This window comes from Amblyraja radiata, chromosome 22, assembly GCF_010909765.2.
Source record: "Amblyraja radiata isolate CabotCenter1 chromosome 22, sAmbRad1.1.pri, whole genome shotgun sequence".
Taxonomy (NCBI): domain Eukaryota; kingdom Metazoa; phylum Chordata; class Chondrichthyes; order Rajiformes; family Rajidae; genus Amblyraja; species Amblyraja radiata.
Genome location: NC_045977.1, coordinates 37,366,659 through 37,390,739, shown reverse-complemented (window position 1 = coordinate 37,390,739; position 24,081 = coordinate 37,366,659). Strand labels below are relative to the sequence as shown.

Here is a 24,081-nt window from a genome sequence, read left to right as displayed (position 1 = left end):
TGCAGCACCTAGACTGGAACAGCATCCCTCTTATCAGAACTGCCCCCTCCATCGACTCCATTAAGTCTAGACTTAAAACCTATTTCTACTCACAAGCTTTTCTTGAGGTCCCCTGAGGGAGCGCTGTATGTACATATTTATGTATGTATTGTTAGATCTATGTACCACTGTATGTAGCACGTTAGCACCTGCACTGATGTAAAGCACTTTGGTCAACGAGAGTTGTTTTTAAATGTGCTATAGAAATAAAATTGACTTGACATGACTTGACTCTTTTCGACCTGATTCTCCCTGAACTGCAGAGTTACTACAACATTTTGAGTCTGAAGAAGGGTCTCGACCCGAAATGTCACCCATTTCTTTTCTCCGGAGATGCTGCCTGTCCCGCTGAGTTACTCCAGCTTTTTGTGTCTAACTTTAAGTCCTCTTGTGGATTAACCAGCACCTACCTGTAGAGTTCCATGCTTCTACCCTCTAGTTCAAGTGAAATATTTGATGGAAAAATGTAAATAGTAATGCTCCGTTGTGGTTCTTTCAGTTGGCGGTAGTTTTAGTGAGCAAAATCGACAACTTTTCAGTCAGCACTTTGAACATTTTGGAGCAAACTGCAGTCGGACTGTCGCTGTCACAGGTTGACAATATTGATGGGAACACTCTGGAGCAAGCCCTGCCAATCCTGAGCAACGTCACAGGCTGGAACATTGGCCAGGCTAATTCCATCGTAAACAAGCTACTACAAGGCGGTTTTCAGGTGAGTTAATGAATAAATCAGTAATGAATCAATTAGTAACAAGGTAAATGAAATGAATGCCTATCATATCTCAAGAGCCTCTGGTGCTTAAAGTACAAGGTTAATATCTATATCTGAGCAAAGAATCTTCAAAGAGCTGTATGTAAAGTTACTGACTGTGGAATGATAGAGTGCAGCTGGAAGTCTGGTTAGCTGAATTCATGCAGAACAGCAGTCTGACTCTGTGTGTTGTACATCCCTAGGATCACACCTTTTCATACAGTGGTAAATCTTCTCTGTACCCTTTCCAGCTTGACAACATCTTTCCTATAACGTGGTCCCCAAAATAAACACAATACTCTAAATGTGGCCTCACCAATGTCTTAGACAACTGCAACATTACCTCCTAACTTTTCTACTCAATACTCTGAGTGATGAAGGCCAACGTGCCAAAAGTCTTTTTGACCACCCTATCTAACTGTGATGCCGCTTTCAATGAAATATGTATCTGTACTACTAGATCCCTCTACTCTACAACACTCTCCAGATCACTACCATTCACTGTGTAGGTTCTGCCCATGTTAGTGCTTCGAGAAAGCAACACCTCACATTTCTCTGTATTAAATTCCATCAACCATTCCTCAGCCCATCTATCCAACCCATCAAGATCCTGCTGCAATTTTTGACAACCACCTTCACTCGTGATAATACCACCCATTTTTGTTTCATCTGTGAACTTCCTAACCATGTCACGTATGTTCTCATCCAAATCATGGAAATGGATGCACCAAACCCCGAGGCACACCACTAGTCACAGACCTCCAGTCCAAAAAGCAACCTTCCACCATCACCCTCTGTTTCTGTCCATGATGCCAATTTTCTATCCATTCAGCCACCTTTCCTTGAATCCCATGGGATCTGTCCTTCCAGAGCAGCCTACCATAAAGACCCATGCAGAAGGTAAATTATTCTGCAAATGTACAATGGTGTATGCAGTGCCAATATTTTCAGTCATTTCTCACGACATATTCTCTGATATGGGGAATGGGGGAGGTAATCACAATATTATGCCACAAGTCTTGAAAATGAATTCTTGATAGCCTGGCCAATTTGTGACATTTGTCTTTCACTTTTTAACCAGGTCAATGACACGGATAGACTGCTGGGTCTGGGAAGCCTGATTGCCGGTATTCCCAGCAATGTGTTCCGACGTATTAATCCCGAGATATTAATCAATGTAATCTCAAACACGAGGTTTGTGCAGGACATTCAAACAGCACCACAATCTATACAGACGATCTGTGTTCTGCAGGTGAGCAATGTGATTGTCAGGGGTACAAAATGTGATCTGTTTCTCACGGGCTGTCTAGATGTTATCAACATTAATGCTGTAGTCTGATACCTGTTCTCGCCTTCCAGTAAATTCTATCCTATTTTGTTGTAAATCAGGTGCTGAGGAACGTCAACAACCCAGCCGCCACTGTGAGGAAAATCCCATCTGGTCTCGTCCAAGAGATTCCATCTGTGCTGTTAACCACCAACTTAAGCGTCATCAATGTCAACAATAAACAGTGGGCTCCCAGTCAGGTAGATGATCTGGTTGTTTACAGCAGAGACGACGGCTGTAATGAGGAAGATCACAGTGAAAGGCCTTGATAGAGTAGATGTGGAGAGGATGTTTCCACCAGTGGGACAGCCTAGTACCAGAGACCATAGCCTCAGAATAAAAGAATTTGCCTTTAGAATGGAGACGAGTGGTAATTTCTTTAGTCAGAGGGTGGTGAATCTGTGGAATTTATTACCACAGACGGCTGTGGAGGCCAAGTCATTGCGTATTTTTAAGGCGGAGATTGATAGATTCTTGATATATATGGGTGTCGGGCATTATGGGGAGTAGGCAGGAGAATGGGGTTGAGAGGGAAAGATAGATCAGCCATGATTGAATGGTGGAGTAGACTTGAAGGACCAAATCGTTTAATTCTGCTCCTATAATCGATGAATTTATGAAAGTCCCCTGCTCATGTCATTGTATGTTAGATGTCAGGAATATTGTCCCATTTATGTTGTGTGAGTGGTGAGTGTATGAACACTCCATAACCCTGTTACGTTAGTTATTAATTCAAATCCTTTTCTTCCATAGGCTGCCGTTTTCTTTCAAGCTGTGGTCAAATCCAACAACAATTTTGAGACGTAAGCAATGCTCTTTTAATTTCCTCTGTTTTTGATGCCTAAATCAGTGTTCCCAATGCTCAGTTCCTAATGTGACATTGACGTCCGTCTATTTAGCTTGAGTGTTGATGCGTCATTCGTGCAATTGAGTTGAGTTTGAGCTTTCTCGTGTAGTTTCTAATGCAGCCAATGATTTGTGTTATGGCCAATTTACATCAGTAATTAAATTGCTGTGAATGAAGGACACTTGTTGATTTTTCCAGAGTTGTTCACCAGCTGAATATTCTGTCCCGTGCTGTGACAACGTCTAAAATCACAACCTGAGATGTTAACATCGTTTGGGATTGCAGTGGTGTGGAGGTTGTGATTGAAGGTTTTAAAGTGATGACAAAAGTGGACTGTTTAGATATTAATATTGCCACAACCTGTTCCAGATATTCACAAGCTGTCCTCAGAGGCTTTAGTTGTGGTGCAACGAAAACCCTCCCATTCCCAGTGTTCCTGAAGCTCGTTCAAGCAGTGAAGGATAAAGAGGTTGTGCTGGATGAAAGTCAGGTGAGAACATTTAAAGAATTGTCAGAAACGTCCAGTTAACCTACTACTGAAGTAAAACTACAGTGGGATGTTGAGAGGAAAATAACTAATAAAAGTGTCTCCATGCTTCAGTTCCCAACGTGACGTTGTTGTCTGTCGTTTCAGCTTGAGTGTATGGCTGGAAGGCTCACTTCTGCAAAAACTGATGTCACATTGGATGCCTTACCTGCGGATGTTCTGCTGTTCAAGTATGTTGTTTCCTTGGAACAGTTTTCTCAGTTTAGTTTAGTTTAGAGATACAGCACAGAAAGAGGTCCTTCGACCCACCGAGTCTGCTCCGACCAACGATCCCCGCACGTTAACACTATGCTACGCACACGAGGGACAATTTACATTTATACCGAACCAATTAACCTACAAACCTGTACGTCTTTGTAGTATGGGAGGAAAACAAAGATCTCGCAGAAAACGCATGCAGGTCGCGGGGAAAACGTACATACTCCGTACAAACAGCGCCCATAGTAGGCTGTGGGCCGAGCATCAAAAATGTGTCTAGAAATCAGTTTTTGTGACCCAAGTCACCAAACTACATGAAATTTTCCACAGATTTAGATGAAACATAATTGAGAAGGATGTCATAACTCGTCTTTGCCGAACGTTGCACATTAATTAATTAAACTAATTAGAAAATTAGATCGGGAAAACAAAGATCTCGCAGAAAACCCATGCAGGTCGCAGGGAAAACGTACATACTCTGTACAAACAGCGCCCATAGTCAGGATCGAACCTGGGTCCCTGGCTCTCTAAGGCAGAAAGTCTACTGCGCCACTTTGCCGCCACAAGTTATTTGTTGAATTCCCCGGATCTGTTTTAAACCAGGGTGCTTGCTGTTATAAGTTTCATAGAAACATAACGTGAGCACATGGACTCAAAGCAACGTGTTTATTCCTCACTGTGATAGTTGTCCTCAGTGACCAAGCACAGAGGTTGTGTGGGAAATGGAAATCTCAGAGATTCACACTAAATTATATCTGGAAAGGATGAGGTAGAAATGGTGGTGCTTCCCAATGGGTGTGAGGTATGATCTTGGGTCTCATGTTCACAGGACTGAGTCAATGTGGGGGACAGTGTCCCAATGGGGACATGGTGTGGGGCAGATTAAGAGGGTGAGCCATCAGAAGACCAGAGCCTTGGGCAGCAAGGCCGTTGGATGGCTTGTCAGAGGCATTGTGCCGGGAGCAGGGGTTTGGAGGTTTGGGCCCATTGACTGTTCAGCGGGTCACGATAATTGAACAAATGGAGAAAGAAGGCTGACGGTGATCGGGGAATCGGCCATAAGATCAGTGCATGGGTTAGTCAGTACTGTGAGGACCCGTTGGATATCTGAGGGACAGATGGACAAAGAATAACCTTGGACTTTAATGTAGTGTGGTCCAGACTTTTGTTGCACTGTTACTGTCCAGTTGTACCAAGGGAGACTAAATGGACACAATAGGGAAGAGGTGAATCAAACATTACCCCAGCTTATGGAAGGATGGTTCAGACACCTGATAACTGAGGGGAAGAAGCTGTTCCTGTGCACTTTCAAACTCCTGCACCTTCTGCCAGACGGGAGCAGAGAGAAGAAAGAATAACTCTTCATATCAATAATAATATCTGGTGTATTTTCTGTTTTGCTTCATAGTTATCAATACTTCAGGACTCGGTTCAACTGCCGGGAGTTCTTCAAGTTAGTTGGGAAATCGAACGTTAATACCTTACGGAAAGTATCAGCAAGAAAGCAACGTATTCTGAGTGATGCCAAGACCTGCCTGGTAAGGATGAAGTGTTAAGCAGATGCAAACCTGGGGTTGATGAACCCGTTATCTTGGCACACCTCCATGTGATCGCACGGTTTGAATTGATATTAAATGTACAACCCTGACACTTTGTCAATAATTGCACTGGGTGTAAGTGAGGAGGTTTATCAGGTCTGTTCAATTTAGTTTATTGTCACGTGTACCGAGGTACAGTGAAAAGCTTTTGCTGTGTGCTAACCTGTCAGCAGAAAGACAATACATGATTACAATTGAGCCCTTTATGGGAATAACATTTAGTGCAAGATAAAGCCAGCAAACGTTCGATTGAGGAAAGTCCGAGGGTCATCAAAGAGGTCGATAGTAGTTCAGCACTGCTCTCTGATTGTGGTCGGATGATTCAGAAGAGCTAACGCTTCAGTACATTCAATGAATTGTTGATTATTCAGTTGTCAGATGCCAGTCCCAATTGTTGATGACTGTTACGTCCCATACCTACTTTCTTTTCATGTTTATGCAGCGTGTCTGGGTGAAGGTGAACACCAGCATTCCCAAATTATCAATAATGATAATTAATATTCAGTCTGATCAATAATATTCAGTAAAACTCCAAGACCTTTTGGAAAGGCAAGTAGCAGAGGTTGCATGTTGAAGGAATTGTTAGTAGAATCTGGTCTGGGAACAACCACCCGTTTAAAGTCATGAGCATTTTTAAACACCGTTGTGTTCACCAGTGTGCGAATAATTTGAGATCCATTTAGCTGAAGCTGAAACCCACAGTTGATGTTAAATTGATAACCAGCTAAAAATGTTACCTGTGCAGAAGGAACTACAGGTGCTGGTTTAAACCAAAGGAAATAGGTGAAGTTACGGGTCGAGTCTGAAGAAGGATCTCAACCCGAAACGTCACCTATTCCTTTTCTCCAGAGATGCTGCCTGACCCGCTGAGTTACTCTAGCTTTTTGTGTCTAAAAATGTAACATGTACTTGATATGCTGATATATTGTGGCGTTGTTAGTCTACACAACAAGAGCGATCTTAACAATGGGAAAGTTTTAACTGAGTTGCATCACAGTGAAATGCTGCAGAATTAATGTTAACCATTTGACAAAAATCCAGGGAATTACTGGCAACAAGCTGACGAAGGAGAGTGTGACCACATTCGGTCGATTGGTCTGTGAACTTGATGGATATGCAATCCTGGCATCTGATATAACTATTCTGGACGAATTAAAAAAATGTGGCACCTATCAAGAAGATCAGAAGATTGCAATTGAAGTTCTCCTCAGAAATGGAAAAAGCAGATATGGGTGAGTGTGAAATGCTCATCCTTTACAATACAGATCACATCAAAAGTCTCCGTAGTTGATGTTTCACTACGTCATAAAGGACTTTCTAAGAAGAACGTACAGACTCTATCTACAATCCAGTGGAAGCAGGTGACTTGAAATAACAACACTTTAATTCCTGATACATGCTCCTCTAGGCACCATGTTATAGGAAAGATGTTGTGAAGATGGAAAGGGTGCAGAGAGGATTACCAAGGATGTTGCCAATACTGCACTGTCTGAGCTATAGGGAGAGGTTGAGCAGGCTGGGACTAGCAGGCTATTCCCTGGAGCATAGAAGAATGAGGGGTGATCTGATAGAGGTGTATAAAATCATGAGAGGAATAGATTGGGTGGATGCACAGTGTCTCTTGCCCAGAGTGTGGAAATTGAGAACCGGAGGCCATAGGTTCAAGGTGAAGGGGGGAAAGGCTTAATAGGAACTTGAGGGGTAACTTTTTCATGCAAAGAATGTATGGAACGAGCTGCCGGATGAAGACGTTGAGGCAGGGACTATCGTTTAAGAAGCAATTAGACAGGTACATGGATAGGACCGTTTAGAGGGATATGGGCCAAAGGCAGGTAGGTGGGACTTGTGTAATTGGAACATGTTGGTTGGTGTGGGCAAGTTGGGCTGAAGGGCCTGTTTCCATGCCGTATTACTCTATAACAAAATCCATGGTCAACATATGCTTGCCCAAAACATTCCTGTGTGATGAACATCCTTACCCTGCGGCTGGGTCTATTGCAGACTAATTGATTATTTGGGAATCATTTACAGAGAGAGATTTTTAGTGTTTTTAATTTTGGAGATCAAACTCACTCAGATTAGTAACTAAATCTCATGGGTGTATCTTGAAAGGATTTTCATTGCAGAGTAGAGACAGATAGAGAAGTGGAAAAAGGCCCTTTGGTCCATGGTCTCTATGCACCCATCTGCATTCATCTATTCTAATCCCACTTTATTTTCTGCATATTGCTATTAATTCCCCCACCAGATTTTGCACACTGGGGATAATTTACAGTCACCAATTAACCTGCCAAATCTCATGCCATTGTGGATATGGGGAGAAAGGAGGAACACCTGAACACGGGTGCAAACTCCACCCTGACAGCACCCAAGATCAGGATTGAACCTGGGTCTCTGGTGCTGTGAGGCAGCGACTCTACTAGATGCGCCACTGTGTGGTCTTAGATATGTTCCTGTTGAACCTTGAGAGCACGAATGTTTGTATTACTATGCTACCACTTACAGCAGTGCTTCATTAACTCTGAGATATTTTCATTTGTCTGCAGTGTTCCTTCATCCTGGTCCTCGTCTACGATACAAAGCATTGGAAATCTTTGTTTGGCCTTGACTGACACATGGAGTGAAATCGACAGGGTACGCTTTAGCGACACAAATTTCATTCAAGTTGACAAGTTGGAGAAATTGTACTTCTTTGAATTCCTTGTTTAGACTAATAGAATGTAGAGTTAAACTTGAACATAGGAATGACTGAAGAATCCATGGTGACGTTGGTTCATTATGTGCTGCCAACCCTCTCGTTGTGACTGAAATCTCATTTAGGGGCTTTCTCTTCCCTTTGACCACATTGGCCGTGCCTGCCTTGCCCTCCCCACCCCTACCTCCACCATCACAAGACCAACACCCCATTATCCTCCCATCTCATCCTCTTTCCCCGCCCCGAGTCTTCAACTTAGATCTGGTTCCAGCACCCTGGTGATCCTCTGTCAGCTCCCACCAGCAGTTCAGCCCGTGTCCTGGGCCTCTGCTCCGTGTTCTCTATCATCACGGTTTGGTGAAGTTCAGCTTGGTCCATTTCCAAGTTGGGATGGTGAGATGCTGTGCTGCTCGTATTTGTAATCCTCCTGTTCCAACATATTTCAATGTTTCAATGGTGCTTTATTTATCACGTTTGCAACTGCACAGTGAAATTATTTTTGCATATATGACACACGCAGGCACCGCCATGTTATGGCACCATTTCCAAAGTCCAGTTGGCCCAAGGGCTCAATGTGCTGGAGCAGTTCCCGCGAACCGACGTCCCTCTCCTCTACTTGTCCGGCCATCTTTGTGTCCCGGGAGTGCCTCTCGCAGTCGACCTTGAAGGCGCTGGAGGCATTACTGCGGTTCACCCTCCTACGGGCCCTTGTTCCTCATGTCCGACGTCGCCAGCTCACTCCTAGTTCCGCCTTGCCCCAAGACTTTGGCAGCACTTCAATTGAGGTTCAGACTGATGTTGGATTGTTAAGGAGAGGGATTGATACCAAAATGCCAACTGTTTTCATTCATGCAGGATATTTTCTCACTGGTGCTGTTCCAGGCAGAGATGTATAATTAACAATGTGTTTAACGTCATCCTTCAACTTTTCTCCTTCCCCCATGCAGCCAACCCTTGATGCAGCTCTGCCAAGATTTATCAAGGAAATCAAAAAATCACAACCTCGTGAAGAAGTGTTGAGATTTATTGAACAGCTCAAGTTAGGAGGAAGGTCGAACAATACTGCAAGTATGTCATCAGTATAAGCATGTGTTGAATAATTGGTGTGTTGGGGAAGCGTGGTGTATTAATGTGTTCCTGGGTTGATAATCTACAAACAAAGGCCCACCGAGTCCGCACTGACCAACGATCCCCGCACACTAACACTATCCTACACACACCAGGGACAAATTACAATTTTACTAATTCTACAATTCTACAATTCACCTATAAACCTGCACGTCTTTGGAGTGTGGGAGGAAACCGAAGCTCCCAATGTTAATCCACACAGATCACGGGGAGAATGTACGGACACCCGTAGTGAGGATCGAACTGGGTCTCTTGCGCTGTGAGGCAGCAACACTGCTGCTGCATAAACGTGCCGCCCTCAAGGGTAATGTTACGGGTAATGTTGGATACGGAGTTGCAGCTTTCAGATCCAGCAGTGATGAAGGACAGTTACATATATCCTGGCTGGGGAGGGTGCAGCTAGGAGGGGTATTCACATGGGTTGAGGTTCCCATATGCCTGTTGCCCTCACCTTGCTTGGTGGTGAAGGTTGGGAGGTGCGGACTAAAGAACCGTGGCTTGTTTCTTCATGCATGTTGTCAGGGTGCACTGGGCAGTTACGGTGTGCCGGAGATAGAGGCAATGAATGTTGGGTAGTGGATGGTGTATCAGGTCATTTAATGATCCTTTCAATAGATTATCTCTTCCTACATCTGTAGTTATGTATTGAACCCATATCGTTACCATCACGTCTTTTTAACCCCCTCTCTCACATCTGAAAACCCCTTAACCCACAACGTTAATCTGCCTTTCCTGCATCTCCATCAACTAACAGAGGTTTGTATTTGCAGCTTGTACAGTGGGAGTGATAGCTCCTGAGGACATCAATGACCTGACGCCTGCAATCTACAATGCAGCCCAGTTGGACCTTTGTTTGAGTGATGCTGTGCTGAAAGATAATGTTCTCCAACTGGGATCTCTTGCCTTTGGTCAAACTCAGCTGAAAATGCTGAAAATGAGACTTCTACAGGTATGTAATCTCCGTGTAAGGACAGAGGAAGAATCACACACTAAGTTAGATTAGTTCAGAGATACAGCGCGGAAACAGGCCCTTCGGCCCACCGAGTCCGCGCCGACCAGAGATCCCCGCATATTAACTCTGCCCTACACACACTGGGGACAATGTATACATTTATACAATGCCAACTACCCTGCAAACCTGTACGTCTTTGGATTGTGAGAGGAAACCGAATATCTCGGAGAAAACCCACGCAGGTCACGGGGACAACATGCAAACTCCGTACAGACAGCACCCATAGTCAGGATCGAACCTGGGTCACTGAAAGCGCTGTAAGGCAGCAACTCTACCAATGCACCACCATGCTGCCCCTGCCACTTTGTGATAGAAGATATCACAAATAAATCAGCTGAATGAATGATGGAGTAGACTCGATGGACAATGGCCTAATTCTGCTCCTATGTCATTTGGTCTTATGATCATCAAATAGAAGATATCCCTAATAAAAGGAGATAAAAACCATGTAGATCGTGTCAATGATTTTCACCCTGAATACAAATTGTCCTGGAACTTGGTACTGCCATTTATTCTTTGTCAAATAGAGTCAATAGGGGTTGGTCTGAGTTGCTGCCTTACAACGCCACAGATCCGGATTTAATCCTGACTACGGGTGCTGTCTGTACAGAATTTGTATGTTCTCTCCATGACCGCATGGGTTTTCTCTGATAGCTCCGGTTTCCTCCCACACTCCAAGATGTGCAAGTTTGGATGTTAATTGGGTTCGGTCAAAATTGTAAATTGTCCCTAGTGTGTGTAGGATAATGCTTGTGACGTGGTGGGCCGATGGGCCGGTTTCTGCACTGTATCTCCAATGTAAATAATGGGATTTTAACCAAATTGGAACAGGCAGGAAAGGCTTCAATTTAATGTTCTGTCCAAAATTCAGCACCTCCAACAATACAGAACTTGCTCAGTTCCAAGGTTCTCCCATCATCGCTGCACCATGAGGGTTTGACAGGGAGTCATGTGAAACTTGCTGGCGTATCTGTTCCAAATCTTTCCGGGGGGGGGGGAACCACATTGTATGTTCTTCAAGGTGCAATGAAGAGAAGTGGAATCACATTGTAGCTCGGCATTTCAAACTAAAGCAGAATTTGCAGCAGAATCTTAACAAGTAAAATGAAGGCTAACGTTGTTGATATTTCCATACAGATTTATTCCAGTGGCCTCCCAGAAAACCAGCTACAACTGTTGGGCAACATCTCCATCGTGTTCAATGTAACAGAAATCAACAGCTGGAATATCACTCGAGTGGAGACACTTTCTGCATTATTGAGGCGAGAGCAGGAAAGCATAACGGTACTGACACCAGCATTGTAAACTTACCAAATTGTGATAGGTGTGGATCGAGTGAATGTGAAGAGGATGCTTCCACTAGTGGACCAGTCTAGGACCAGAGGCATAGAATAAAAGGATGTACCTTTGAAACGGAGATGAGGATGAATTTCTTTAATCAGAGGGTGCGGAACCTGGAATTCATTGCCTCAGATGGTTGTGGAGGCCAAGTCATTGTAAGGTGGATATTGACAGATTCTCGATTAGAACGGGTGTCAGGGGTTATGGGGAGAAGGCAGGAGAATGGGATTAAGAAGGATAGATAGATTAGATATGATTGAATGGCGAAGTAGACTTGATAGGCTGACTGGCTTAATTCTGCTCCAAGATCTTATGAATTTATAATTTCTTCACTGAAAAGTTATTTTGATCTTATTCCATATTAAATTTAGAATAAAACCAACATCACAGAGAAGTTTGGAATTTATTTTGTGTTCTCCAAATGTATTTCTACAGGTTAAAGCCATCATTACAAGATACCTCCGGTTCAATTATGTTCTTAATGCAGTCTCTTTGAAAGCTGTTGGTGGAGGCAACTTGTGCATTCTGGACAGAGAGCAACTGGTGAACATTTCAAATCTGACGTGAGTGTCACAGCTCAGAGCTTGATCGATGCTTTGTGTCATCTGCAAACTTGGAGATGTTACATTTAATCCCCTCGTCTAGATCGTTAATCTATATTGTAAATAACTGGGATCCCAGCATTGAGCCTAGCTGCCTACCATCTGCCTACCATCCTGAAAAGGACCGGTAATTCCTACTCTTTGTTTCCTGTCTGCCAACCAGTTCTCTATCCATGTCAATACCCAACCCCTAATACCATGTGCTCTAATTTTGCCCACTTGTGTGGGACCTTGTCAGAGTCTTTTTGAAACTCCAGATGCACCACACCCACTGACTCTTATCCATTCTACTTGTTACATCCTCAAAACATTCCAGAAGAGTAGTCAAGCATGATTTCCCCTTCATAAATCCATGCTGACTTTGTCCGATCCTGTCACTGCTTTCCAAATGCGCTGCTATAACATCTTTAATAATCGACTCGAGCATCTTCCCCACTCCTGATGCAAGGCTAACTGGTCTATTTATAATTCCCTGTTTTCTCTCTCCCTCCTTTCTTAAAAAGTGGGGTTACATTGGCTACCCTTCAGTCCCAGTCCAATGTACAAACTCCATACAGACAGCACCCGTAGTCACGATCGAGCCCGGGTCTCTGGCGCTCTGAGACAGCAACTGTACCGCTGTGCCACCGTGTGGTTGATTGAGTGAAACACACAGCATGGAAACAGGCCCTTCGGCCCACCGTGTCCAAGCCCATCACCGATCACTCTAGTCCACACTAGTTTTGCAAGCCCCTAACCTGGTGCAATGGTTGAAGCACAAACTGAGACTGACGATGTAATCTTACTCCCACAGGGACGCCGGGGCTCTGGAGTTTTCTTCTTGTCCTCAGTCGGTCAAAAACCTCCTTTACAATCAGGCCCTCCTGGCACTGAAACCTGAGCAAAAGAACCCCATCACATACTATCAACTGATCAAGGCGTATATTGGTAAGTAAATCAAAGTTTTATTTTACTCCTTCTGTGTCTGATTTTGATGGTGGTCTCATGGTCGCTTCTCCAAAAGATTAATATGCATGGGATCCACGGTGACTGGGCTTTTCCAATTCAGATCTGGGTTACTCATAGATTAAGATGCACCGAGATACAGTGAAAAGCTTTGCTTTGCATCCAATCCAATCTGATAGATTGGTTTGGTTTAATTTAGATTAGTTTATTTAGTTTCATTTCATCACATTTAGGTTGGTGTCACGTGTATCGAGGTACAGTGTAAAGCAATTTCTCGTGTGTTTCCATACAGCGGAAAGAGTATACACGAATAGACTCGAACCATCCACAGTGTGCAGACACAGAATAAAAGGAATAACGTGTAGTGCAAGATAAAGTCCAGTAAAGTCCGATTATAGATAGCCCGAGGGTTTCCAATGAGGTAGATGGTAGCTTAGGACCATTCTCTAGTTCTTGATACGATGGTTCAGGCACCTGATAATATCTGGGAAGAAACTGCCCCTGAATCTGGGTGTAAATGCTTGCATGCTTGTGTACCTCTTCCCTGATGGGAGTGGGGAGAAGAGGGAGTGATCAGGGTGAGACTAGGCCTTGATTATGCTGCTGGCCTTGCAGTGTGAGGTGTAGATGGAGTCACTGGAAGGGAGGTTGGGTTGTGTGATGGTCTGGGCTGTGTCCACAAGTCTCTGCAATTTCTTGCGGTCTTGGCTGGAGCTGCCCCAGGCTGTGTGAATGTGCAGAACTGCAGCATTCATCTGAGAAATGTCTCTGCTTCTTCCAGGCGGTGCCACAACTGATGACTTGAAGTTTCTTGCAATTAATAAAGTCAACATGGAGTTTGGAATCTTCAAGAATTTGAATCCGGAAGAAGTGCAGGTACAAATTGTCGGTGACAAGCCTCTGTCTGCTTAAGTATTGCAACGCGTTCAGTTCCTTTACTTCACATCCTCTCTCACAGCCCATCGCCTTCACACCCTCTGATCCTGAAATACTGCCACTGATTACCAACATGTCATTGTGGTCACACACATTTACAGCTGACTTGTCTGAAAACTTAATGAACAAGAAAACCATGAACCCTATATGAACTGATGATATTAGTCCTGATGAGGTGCGATATCTCGCCTGTTTTGCTCATTCGTGAATTGTGTTTCTATCTCAGAATCTGACCGCCCAGAACATCATCGACCTGCTCGGGTTTAACCTCCAAGCTCTCCGGAATGGTGTGAATGAAACTGTTGTGGTGGTTTGGGTGGCCTCAAACAATGAGTCTGAAGTCCGCAAGCTTGGGTTGAAGGGCGGTATTCCAGATAATTCAACAGGTAACTTGTTTCCACAACAGCAGAAGACACTTGCAGTGAGTACATTTTATCAAAGACGGGTGGAAGGAGATGTGGAGGAATTTACTGAGTCAGGGGGTGGTGAAACTGTGTAATTCACTGCCACAGAAGGCTGTGGAGGCCAGGTCAATGGATATTTTTAAGACGGATATTGAAGTATTACTGATTAGTACGGGTGTCAGGGATTATTGGGAAAAGGCAGGAGAATGGGGTTGAAAGGGAAAGATAGATCAGCCATGATTGAATGACGGAGTAGACCTGATGGGCCGAATAACTTAATTGTGCTCCGATAGCTGATGAACTTATGAAGAATAATAAAACATTATCAGTACTACTTTGCAACAATAATATATTGTCCCATATACCTCTAAACCTTATCCTATCCATGTACCTGACTAAATGTTTGTTAAATATTGGAATAGTAACTGCCTCAAACTACCTCCTCTAGCAGCTGGTTCCATACACCCACCACTCTTTATGTGAAAAAGTTACCTCTTAGGTTCCTATTAAATCTTTTCCCCCTTCACCTTAAACCAATGTCCTCTGATTCTCAATTCCCCTGCTCTGAACAAGAAACTCTGGCAATCCACCCGATCTATTCCTCTTGTGATTTTGTACACCTCTTTTAATATTTCACCGTCGTTGATAGTCTGTGGCCTCATTTAGCTTCCAGATGTTTAGGCCACATGGTGGCACAGTGGTAGAGTTGCTGCCTACAGCGCCAGAGACCCGGGCTCGATCCTGACTACTGGTGCTGACTGTACGGAGTTTGTACGTTCTCCCAGTGATTTACTCTAGTTAATCCAAGTGTTATAATTCAAATCTGTTATTAACTACTTCTACTTTCTCAAACAGAAGGAAGATTGTGCCGCAGTGTGAACAGGTAAGAATTTGATGTGAATGCCTTTTCTATCGTACCCCCATGACACACTGTTAACTTGTTAGTGTTCAAAAGGGAACTGCAGATGCTGGAATATCGAAGGTACACAAAATTGCTGGGGAAACTCAGCGGGCGCAGCAGCATCTATGGAGCGAAGGAAATAGGCGACGTTTCGGGCCGAAACCCTTCTTCAGACTGATGGGGGGTGGGGAAAGAAAGAAGGAAAAAGGGAGGAGGAGGAGGAGCCCGAGGGCGGGCGGATGGGAGGGTGGGAGGAGACAGCTAGAGGGTGAAGGAAGGGGAGGAGACAGCACGGGCTAGCCAAATTGGGAGAATTCAATGTTGATGCCATAAGGACGCAAGGACCCCAGACGGAATATGAGGTGCTGTTCCTCCAATTTCCGCTGTTGCTCACTCTGGCAATGGAGGAGACCCAGGACAGAGAGGTCGGATTGGGAATGGGAGGGGGAGTTGAAGTGCTGAGCCACCGGGAGGTCAGGTAGGTTATTGCGGACTGAGCGGAGGTGTTCGGCGAAACGGTCGCCCAACCTACGCTTGGTCTCACCGATGTAAATCAGCTGACATCTAGAGCAGCGGATGCAGTAGATGAGGTTGGAGGAGATACAGGTGAACCTTAAAGGTTAACTTGTTAGTGTCTGACTTCATCTGTCATTGTGGAGAAACAAGGAACTGTAGATGCTGGTTTATGTTAAACATAGGCTCAAAGTGCTGGAGTAACACAGCGAGTCAGGCTGCATCCCTGGAGAAAGGACCAGTGACATTTCAGGTCGGGACCCTTCTTTAGAAGAAACGTCACCCATCCATTTTCTCCAGAGATGCTGCCTAACCCGCTGAGGTACTCCAGCACTTTGTGTCTATTGTACATCTATCATTATGGTGCCCAATTACTGTTGTGCCTCACTTGGGAATGGCAGATGACATGAAATAAAAGGTTAATTTTTTAATTATGTCCCCCTATGAGCAATAAAAATAGGTTGCTTTGTTGTTTGTTTCTCAACCAATCTCCATCTCTGAAAGTGCTTTTAATTCTCTTTGCACAGTTCGGCTTTGAATGATTTCCTGACTGCAGTTAATGCAAGCCAACTATGCAACTTCAATATCACACAGTTTGCATGTGCAGAGGTAAGCAGTGTCATGACTAGAATCTCACACGAATACGTCAATGGCAGCTTGCACTTAAATAATAGTCATGGTCATAAAGTCACACAGCGTGGAAACAGACCCATCGGTCCAACTTGCCCACACCGACCAACATGTCCCATCTACAATATTCCCAGCTGCCTGCATTTGTCCCATATACCTCTAAACCTTATCCTATCCATGTACCTAACTAAATGTTTGTTAAACATTGGAATAGTCGCTGCCTCAAACTACCTCCTCTGGCAGCTGGTTCCATGCACCCACCACTCTTTATTGAAAAAGTTACCTCTTACGTTCCTATTAAATCTTTTCCCCCTTAAACCAATGTCCTCTGATTCTCAATTCCGCTGCTCTGGGCAAGAAACTCTGTGCATCCACCAGATCTATTCCTCTTGTGATTTTGTACACCTCTTTTAGATCACCATAATAATGTTAAATGTATTAAGACTGCATGTGTCTGACTTCCGTGACTACCTTTAACTGCTGTGCTTTGAATGGCTGTTTAGTGAACTATTGCTCATCGTTGATAGTGAACACCAATATTCTGGGATGTTATAATCTAAGGCAACTTCTTTTCCTCTGCAGCCTCAGCTGCTGCTTTTCGGTTTAAGCAGTAACCTCTTGTCAAAGGTGTTTCAGTGCTTCACTGGCCTGAAGCCTCTGAACAGATCGGATGAAACGGCCCTGACTGTTTTCATTCAGAAGCTCAACAGAACCAAATTGATGGAGGCCCTGGACATGTTCAACAACAAGGTAATTCATCTAGGGAGGCAACTTAGGAACCATTTTCAGTGATGCGGTAAGAATCTTTGGTATGGTTCAAAATACACAATCAACACCTTGTAAACCAAATAGTGAAAGGCTTCGATAGAGGGGATGTGGAGAGCGACCACAGTGAGGAACATTCAATCTGTTCTCATCCAAGAGATTCCACCTGTGCTATTAACCTCTCGTTGGTAATAAATGTATTAAAATCTTTCGTCAGATGGTGGAATTCATTGCCACAGTCATTGGGTATTTTTAAGGAGGACATTGACAGATTCTTGATTAGTTTGGGTGTCAGGAGTTATGGGGAGCAGGCAGGACACCAGAATGGGATTGAGAGGGAAAGATAGATCAGCCATGATTGAATGACTGAGTAGACTTGATGGGCCGAATGGCTTAATTCTGCTCCTGGTAGGAATTCTGAACTAATGAAAAGTGTGATGTCATATCTACAAAGGAATCTCTGTGTCCACTGCTGACGTGTGTGGTTTGTTTCAGACACGGAACACAACATTAATTCCCCTGATGACAAAAATAACGTTTCTGAATGCCTTGTGGGAGGTGGTGAGGACCAGGGACAACTTGACCAGTCCCGCCTTCCTGAGGAAGTGGTTCCAGGAGCAATTCCGGCCGTTCATTGCTGGCATTTCCCAGTCGGTGCTGATGCAGTTGCTGAGAAGGGACATCAGCTGTGAAGGTTACCGAGCAGTGTGAGTGGACACCTCTCTTTTACAATCATCTGTTGCTGCATGTTGCATTGAGGAAGTAGACCATGCGGAGGGCAATTTAACTTGTTCACTGCCATGGAGAACCACCCAGTACACAGTGCCTTACACAGGCAAGGGTCATTCCAAGATCCAACAGCAATTCAATCACCAGGGTACCTTTTACACAAGTCTGCAAAGCCGCAGGTTGTCTTCAGGGTTATTTTTCAGTGAAGAGCCGATCCTCTGAAGATGAGAGGCGGTGAGAAACAAAAAAGGAAGATGAGCTAAGCTCGGGAACATTTGCAGGGTATGTTGAAACTAATCTTTGTCAGAGTTTTCTAACATTATTACACAGGCAATCTTTATGGTAAAACTACCTTTCAGTTAGCTGAAGTTTGAGGCATCATTTGGGAAAGATCCTAAAGTTTGAGGCATCATTTGGGAAAGATCCTAAATTTGTTCTCACCAATTGAAAGGTTACTATTGATCTGGTGCCCAACAAATAATGACATAAATATCTATTTGTTTAGCTTAAATGGCCTGAATTATGGATTTGTTGAAATGCCGCGTGTAACACGGGAAACTGTGCTGAGACAATGGATCTTTGGTTACCTCAACAACACAGGTAAGATGGAAAGGCATTTGTAAATGATAAGAAAGAGAAATTGACTTGTAATTCTTAATGCCCCAATATTTCACCGTCGTTGTTAGTCTGTGGCATAATTTAGCTTCCAGATGTTTAGGCCACATGGTGGCACAGTGGTAGAGTTGCTGTCTTACAGCGCCAGAGACACGGGTTCGATCCTGACTACTGGTGCGGACTGTACGGAGTTTGTACATTCTCCCAGTGATTTGCGTGGCTTTTCTCCGAGAAGCTCCGGTTTCCTCCCACGCTTCAAAGACGTACAAGTTAGTAGGTTAATTGGTTTGGTATAATTGTAAATTGTCCCGATTGTGTGTAGGATAGTGTGGGGATCGCTGGATGACGCGGACTCATTGGGCCGAAGGGCCTGTTTCCGCGCTGTATCTGTAAACTAAACAAAACATTTATAATGAATAAAGTATAATTTTAGTCAAACGGATCATATTTATTTTCTTTCCTCTCAGCATTCCCATTGCGTTGTTTTGAAAATGGCAGCGTTACCATCTACGTGAAAAACTATTTCCAAAGTTTTGCTGGTTTGCTCAATCTGACGAATGCATTTTTCCTGACTCCTGAGGTAAAAGCAAAATTATGCAAGCATGAGTGATTGTTAATTTATCTTTGAGACAATATTAACTGTACTGATGTGTAGGAGGGAACTGCAGATGCTGGTTTACACCGAAGATAGATACAAGATGCTAGGGTAACTCAGTGGGATAGTCAGCATCTCTGGAGAAAAATGATGGGCGACATTTCAGATCTGAAGAAGGATGGCAACCGAAGGATCATCACCCATTCCTTCTCTCCAGAGACGCTGCCTGTCCCACTGAGTTACTCCAGCTTTCTGTGTCTATTAACAGCACTGATGCTTTCTGATACATTTACAGGGAAATTGAACCTTGACCCTGTGTCCAGGTGCGATGTGTGGACTATTTCTGGTCATGGAGGTAAAATTGTCACTCTTATTGTTACAGGTGATCAATGTTACCGATCCCCGTGACTTGGCTGATGTGCTGAGCATGCCTGGATTCATTGATGACAACCAGATCCTGACCAGAGTGTTAGTCCATGTCCAACCCATTCACAAACTGGCTGCATTCGTGGACAGATTCAATGAAAGAACCCAAGATGTGAGCAGCAGCTGTTTTTATGTTTCCTACCTTACGATGTACTGTTGATAACGGGGGGGGCTTCCAAACAGATAGGGACACCTTAAGTGATTTGTGGCCCTTGTATTTGGTACAGTGCTTCACACGCAGAAGGAATAATGAGTGTGGAGGCTTTGACTGTTAGCACACAGTGTTTGTGGAGGAGAATTTGTAGAGTTTACGAGATGTGTTTGTTTTATAGACACAGCATGGAAACAGGCCCTTTGGCCCACCAAGTCCATGCCGACCATTCATCACCCGTTCACGCTCCCTACATAGGAGGGGCAATTTATCTGAGGCTAATTAACCTGCAAACCCGCAGGTCATTGGGATGTGGGTGAAAACTGAACCACCATAGGAAACCCATGTTGTCGCAGGGAGAATGTGCAAACTCCACTCAGACAACACCCGAGGTCAGGATTGATCCTTTAGTTTTAGTTTGAGAGATACAGAGTGGAAACAGGCCCACCGAGCCTGTGCCGACCAACGATCACCTGGTCACCAGCTCTATCCTACACACTGGGGACAATTTACAGAAGCCAAAAGCTTTGGGTGTCACATCATTCCGTTAAATTTAAGATGTATAATTTTAACAGAAGCCTGTTTCCTCTTCCTTCGCCAGAGTAAACTCTCAGCTGCTGACCGAGCTGCGATCCTGCAGAGTGTGTGGCCTCTGTTCACCAGCAGTCTGCCTGTGCTCAACGTCACCCAGGTGGATCAATGGCTTCAGATCAGACTAACTCCATATCTGCCATTCATCACCTCTGCCCTTTTGGCTTCTAACAACAGCCTGAGGATCGACTGTCTTTCCTACCGCAAAATGTAAGTACAATCACACCTACGTTGAATGTATATTCCACGGTTGGTCACGAAGAAGCCCGGGTCGGAGCCCGGCCATGGTCTCACGGGTCGGCATGAGGAGCTCGCCTGGCCACGCGTGTCGGAGGGGGCCACAGTTTGGGCCCGGGTCTGCACCACGGAGGCTTCGGGAGAGGACGGCAGCGTGTGGAGAAGTTGGTACGGACACGTGAAGTGGGTTGTCGGCTGCGGTGAGATCTCGCGGCGGCGGTGAGATCTTGCGGCGGCGGCAGTAAGGCCTCGTGGTCAACGGCCAATGAGAGTGTGGAGGGACCACCATGAGGGAGGGAGAAGAACAATGGAGAACCTGGCGAGGGGGGACCACGATGAGGGATGGGGGGAGGACAAAAGGAGGAGCCGACGTGCTTTGTAAATTTGTCATTGCTGTAGGTGGCTGCTATTTGTATACTGGATATACCAGCAAAATATTTCACTGTGTCTTGTCACATGTGACAATAAAGTATTCCATCTCTGGATGGAAGGAATGGGTGACGTTTCGGGTTTCAAAGAAGGGTCTCTATCCAAAATGTCAGAAGAAGGGTCTCGACCAGAAACGTAACCCATTCCTTCTATCCAGAGATGCTGCCTGTCCGCCTGAGTTACTCCAGCATTTTGTGTCTATCTCATGTCTTAGTTACTGAATGTGTTACATATCATCGGATGAGAGAGAGGAATGGAGAGAAAACAGCCATATTAATGCAAGAACACACCAACTAAATATATAATAAATCATAATAAAACAAATGATCACAGATCAACCCGTGATCATCCACGGATCACAGATGTGGAGAGGATGTTTCCACCAGTTAGAGAGTCGAGGACTAGTGGTCATAGACTCAGAATTAAAGGACATTCCTTTAGGAAGATGAGGAGGAATTACTTTAGTCAGAGATTGGTGAATCTGGGGAATTCTTTGCCTTAGAAGGTTGTGGAGGCCAAATCAATGGATATTTTTAAGATGGAGATAGATAGATTCTTGATTAGTTTGGGTGTCAGGGGTTATAGGGAGAAGATGGTAAATTGAGGTTAGGAGGGAGAGATAGATCAGCCATGATTGAATGGTATAGTAGACTTGATGGTCTGAATGGCCTGATTCTGTCCTATCACTTATGACCATATCAATATTTAGACTAGATAGCCAGGCTCTAATTGAGCAATTTTATACAAAATCCTTAGTTGTTTGATGCTGGGACAGGGTCGAGGTTAGGTTTGTGTGGTTTGGTTCAAGAGCCTAATGGTTGATGAGAAGAGGTTGTTCTTGAACCTGGATCTTATGGTTCTCTGGACCATGCATTTTACCGACAGCAGCAGTGAGATAAGAGCGTGGCTGGGATGGTGTGGGTCTTTGACATTGGCTGCCCTCTTGAGGCAATGCATCTGTAGATCTATTCAATGGTGGAGAGATCAATACCTGTGATGGACCAGGCTATGTCCACCACTATCTCCATCCTCCTTTGCTCCTAGTCATTCTTGGCACTGATAGAGTATCTCTCACCACATACATATACATGTAACGAAAAATTGATTGAATGTTACCATTTAGAAACATAGAAAAAAGGTGCAGGATTAGGCCATTCGGCCCTTCGAGCCTGCACCGCCATTCAATATGATCATGGCTGATCATCCAACTCAGTATCCTGTGCCTGCCCTCTCTCCATACCCCCTGATCCCTTTAGCCACAAGGGCCACATCTAACTCCCTCTTAAATATAGCCAATGAACTGGTCTCAACTACCTTCTGTGGCAGAGAATTCCACAGATTCACACCTCTCTGTGTGAAAAATGTTTTTCTCATCTCGGTCCTAAAAGACTTCCCCCTTATCCTAAACTGTGACCCCTTGTTCTGGACTTCCCCAACATCGGGAACAATCTTCCTGCATCTAGCCTGTCCAACCCCGTAAGAATTTTGTACGTTTCTATAAGATCCCCCCTCAATCTTCTAAATTCTAGCGAGTACAAGCCGATTCTATCCAGTCTTTCTTCATATGAAAGTCCTGCCATCCCAGGAATCAGTCTAGTGAACCTTCTCTGTACTCCCTCTATGGCAAGAATTAGGAGACCAAAACTGTACACAATACTCCAGGTATGGTCTCACCAAGGCCCTGTACAACTGCAGTAGAACCTCCCTGCTCCTATACTCAAATCCTTTTGCTATGAATGCTAACATACCATTTGCTTTCTTCACTGCCTGCTGCACCTGCATGCCTACTTTCAATGACTGGTGTACCATGACACCCAGGTCTCGTTGCATCTCCCCTTTTCCTAATCAGCCACCATTCAGATAATAGTCTACTTTCCCGTTCTTGCCTCCAAAGTGGATAACCTCACATTTATCCACATTATACTGCATCTGCCATGCATTTGCCCACTCACCCAACCTATCCAAGTCACCTTGCAGCCTCCTAGCATCCTCCTCACAGCTAACACTGCCCTGCAGCTTAGTGTCATCCGCAAACTTGAAGATGTTGCATTCAATTCCTTTGTCCAAATCATTAATATATATTGTAAATAGCTGGTGTCCCAGCCCTGAGCCTTGCGGTACCCCACTAGTCACTGCCTGCCATTCTGAAAAGGACCCGTTTACTACTACACTTTGCTTCCTGTCTGCCAGCCAGTTCTCTATCCACATCAATACTGAACCCCCAATACCGTGTGCTTAGGTTTGCATACTAATCTCTTATGTGGGACCTTGTTGAAATCCTTCTGAATATAGTCCAGATATAACACATCCACTGGTTCTCCCTTATCCATTCCGCTAGTTACATCCTCAAAAAATTCTATAAGATTCATCAGACATGATTTACCTTTCATAAATCCATGCTGACTTTGTCCAATGATTTCACCACTTTCCAAATGTGCTGCTATCCCATCTTTAATAACTGACTCTAGCATTTTCCCCACTACCGATGTTAGACTAACTGGTCTGTAATTCCCCGTTTTCTCTCTCCCTCCCTTTTTAAAAAGTGGGGTACATTAGCTGCCGTCCAGTCCTCAGGAACTACTCCTATCTGGCACATATCTATAAAAACTTTTGCAGTCAATTTTTATGTTCCCTGCCAGTTTTCTTTCATAATCTATTTTCCATTTCCTAATTAAGCCCTTTGTCCTCCTCTGCTGGACTCTGAATTTCTCCCGGTCCTCTGGTAGGCACCATACAATCACCATTTGATTGTATGGTGCTACACTTTCAGTTCTATTGTTGTGATTTAAATTGTTTTCTTTAGTAACTGTAGTCAATCTGATGATGATGCTCCACCTTTGTGACATTTAGACCGGGAGCGGGGCCGTACATCGCCCCGCGCGGCCTAAAATGGCCGTGGGACTTATCATCGCCCGCCTGGGGCTTCGACATCGGGAGAGAAATGGAGAACAGGGGAGAGAAAAGTCTTTGCCTTCCATCACAGTGGGTTCACTGTGATGGATGTTTTTGTAAATTGAATTGTGTGTATGTCTGTAGCATATTATCTTTGTTTGTATGGCTGTGGAAACGGAGTTTCGTTTGAGCCTCACTGAGGTTCAAATGACATGTAATAAAATATTAATATTGATT

General features: G+C 44.3%; 1 protein-coding gene across 2 annotated transcripts in view; it reads left to right on the top strand.

Annotated features, from left to right (window-relative positions):
- Positions 1 to 24,081, top strand: part of LOC116985943 — a 261,983-nt gene that overhangs the window by 93,665 nt on the left and 144,237 nt on the right. For both annotated transcript variants that reach the window (XM_033041073.1, XM_033041072.1), the window contains exons 60-83: positions 539 to 751; positions 1,872 to 2,042; positions 2,180 to 2,317; positions 2,871 to 2,920; positions 3,334 to 3,454; positions 3,599 to 3,681; positions 5,118 to 5,247; positions 6,349 to 6,539; positions 7,854 to 7,941; positions 8,950 to 9,070; positions 9,901 to 10,079; positions 11,280 to 11,426; positions 11,919 to 12,046; positions 12,879 to 13,012; positions 13,812 to 13,906; positions 14,193 to 14,352; positions 15,226 to 15,253; positions 16,312 to 16,393; positions 16,997 to 17,164; positions 17,675 to 17,886; positions 18,414 to 18,508; positions 18,991 to 19,103; positions 19,501 to 19,656; positions 20,297 to 20,496. In XM_033041073.1, coding sequence (XP_032896964.1) covers positions 539 to 751; positions 1,872 to 2,042; positions 2,180 to 2,317; positions 2,871 to 2,920; positions 3,334 to 3,454; positions 3,599 to 3,681; positions 5,118 to 5,247; positions 6,349 to 6,539; positions 7,854 to 7,941; positions 8,950 to 9,070; positions 9,901 to 10,079; positions 11,280 to 11,426; positions 11,919 to 12,046; positions 12,879 to 13,012; positions 13,812 to 13,906; positions 14,193 to 14,352; positions 15,226 to 15,253; positions 16,312 to 16,393; positions 16,997 to 17,164; positions 17,675 to 17,886; positions 18,414 to 18,508; positions 18,991 to 19,103; positions 19,501 to 19,656; positions 20,297 to 20,496 — 3,203 coding nt within the window. The remainder of the gene's footprint in view (positions 1 to 538; positions 752 to 1,871; positions 2,043 to 2,179; positions 2,318 to 2,870; positions 2,921 to 3,333; positions 3,455 to 3,598; positions 3,682 to 5,117; positions 5,248 to 6,348; positions 6,540 to 7,853; positions 7,942 to 8,949; positions 9,071 to 9,900; positions 10,080 to 11,279; positions 11,427 to 11,918; positions 12,047 to 12,878; positions 13,013 to 13,811; positions 13,907 to 14,192; positions 14,353 to 15,225; positions 15,254 to 16,311; positions 16,394 to 16,996; positions 17,165 to 17,674; positions 17,887 to 18,413; positions 18,509 to 18,990; positions 19,104 to 19,500; positions 19,657 to 20,296; positions 20,497 to 24,081) is intronic.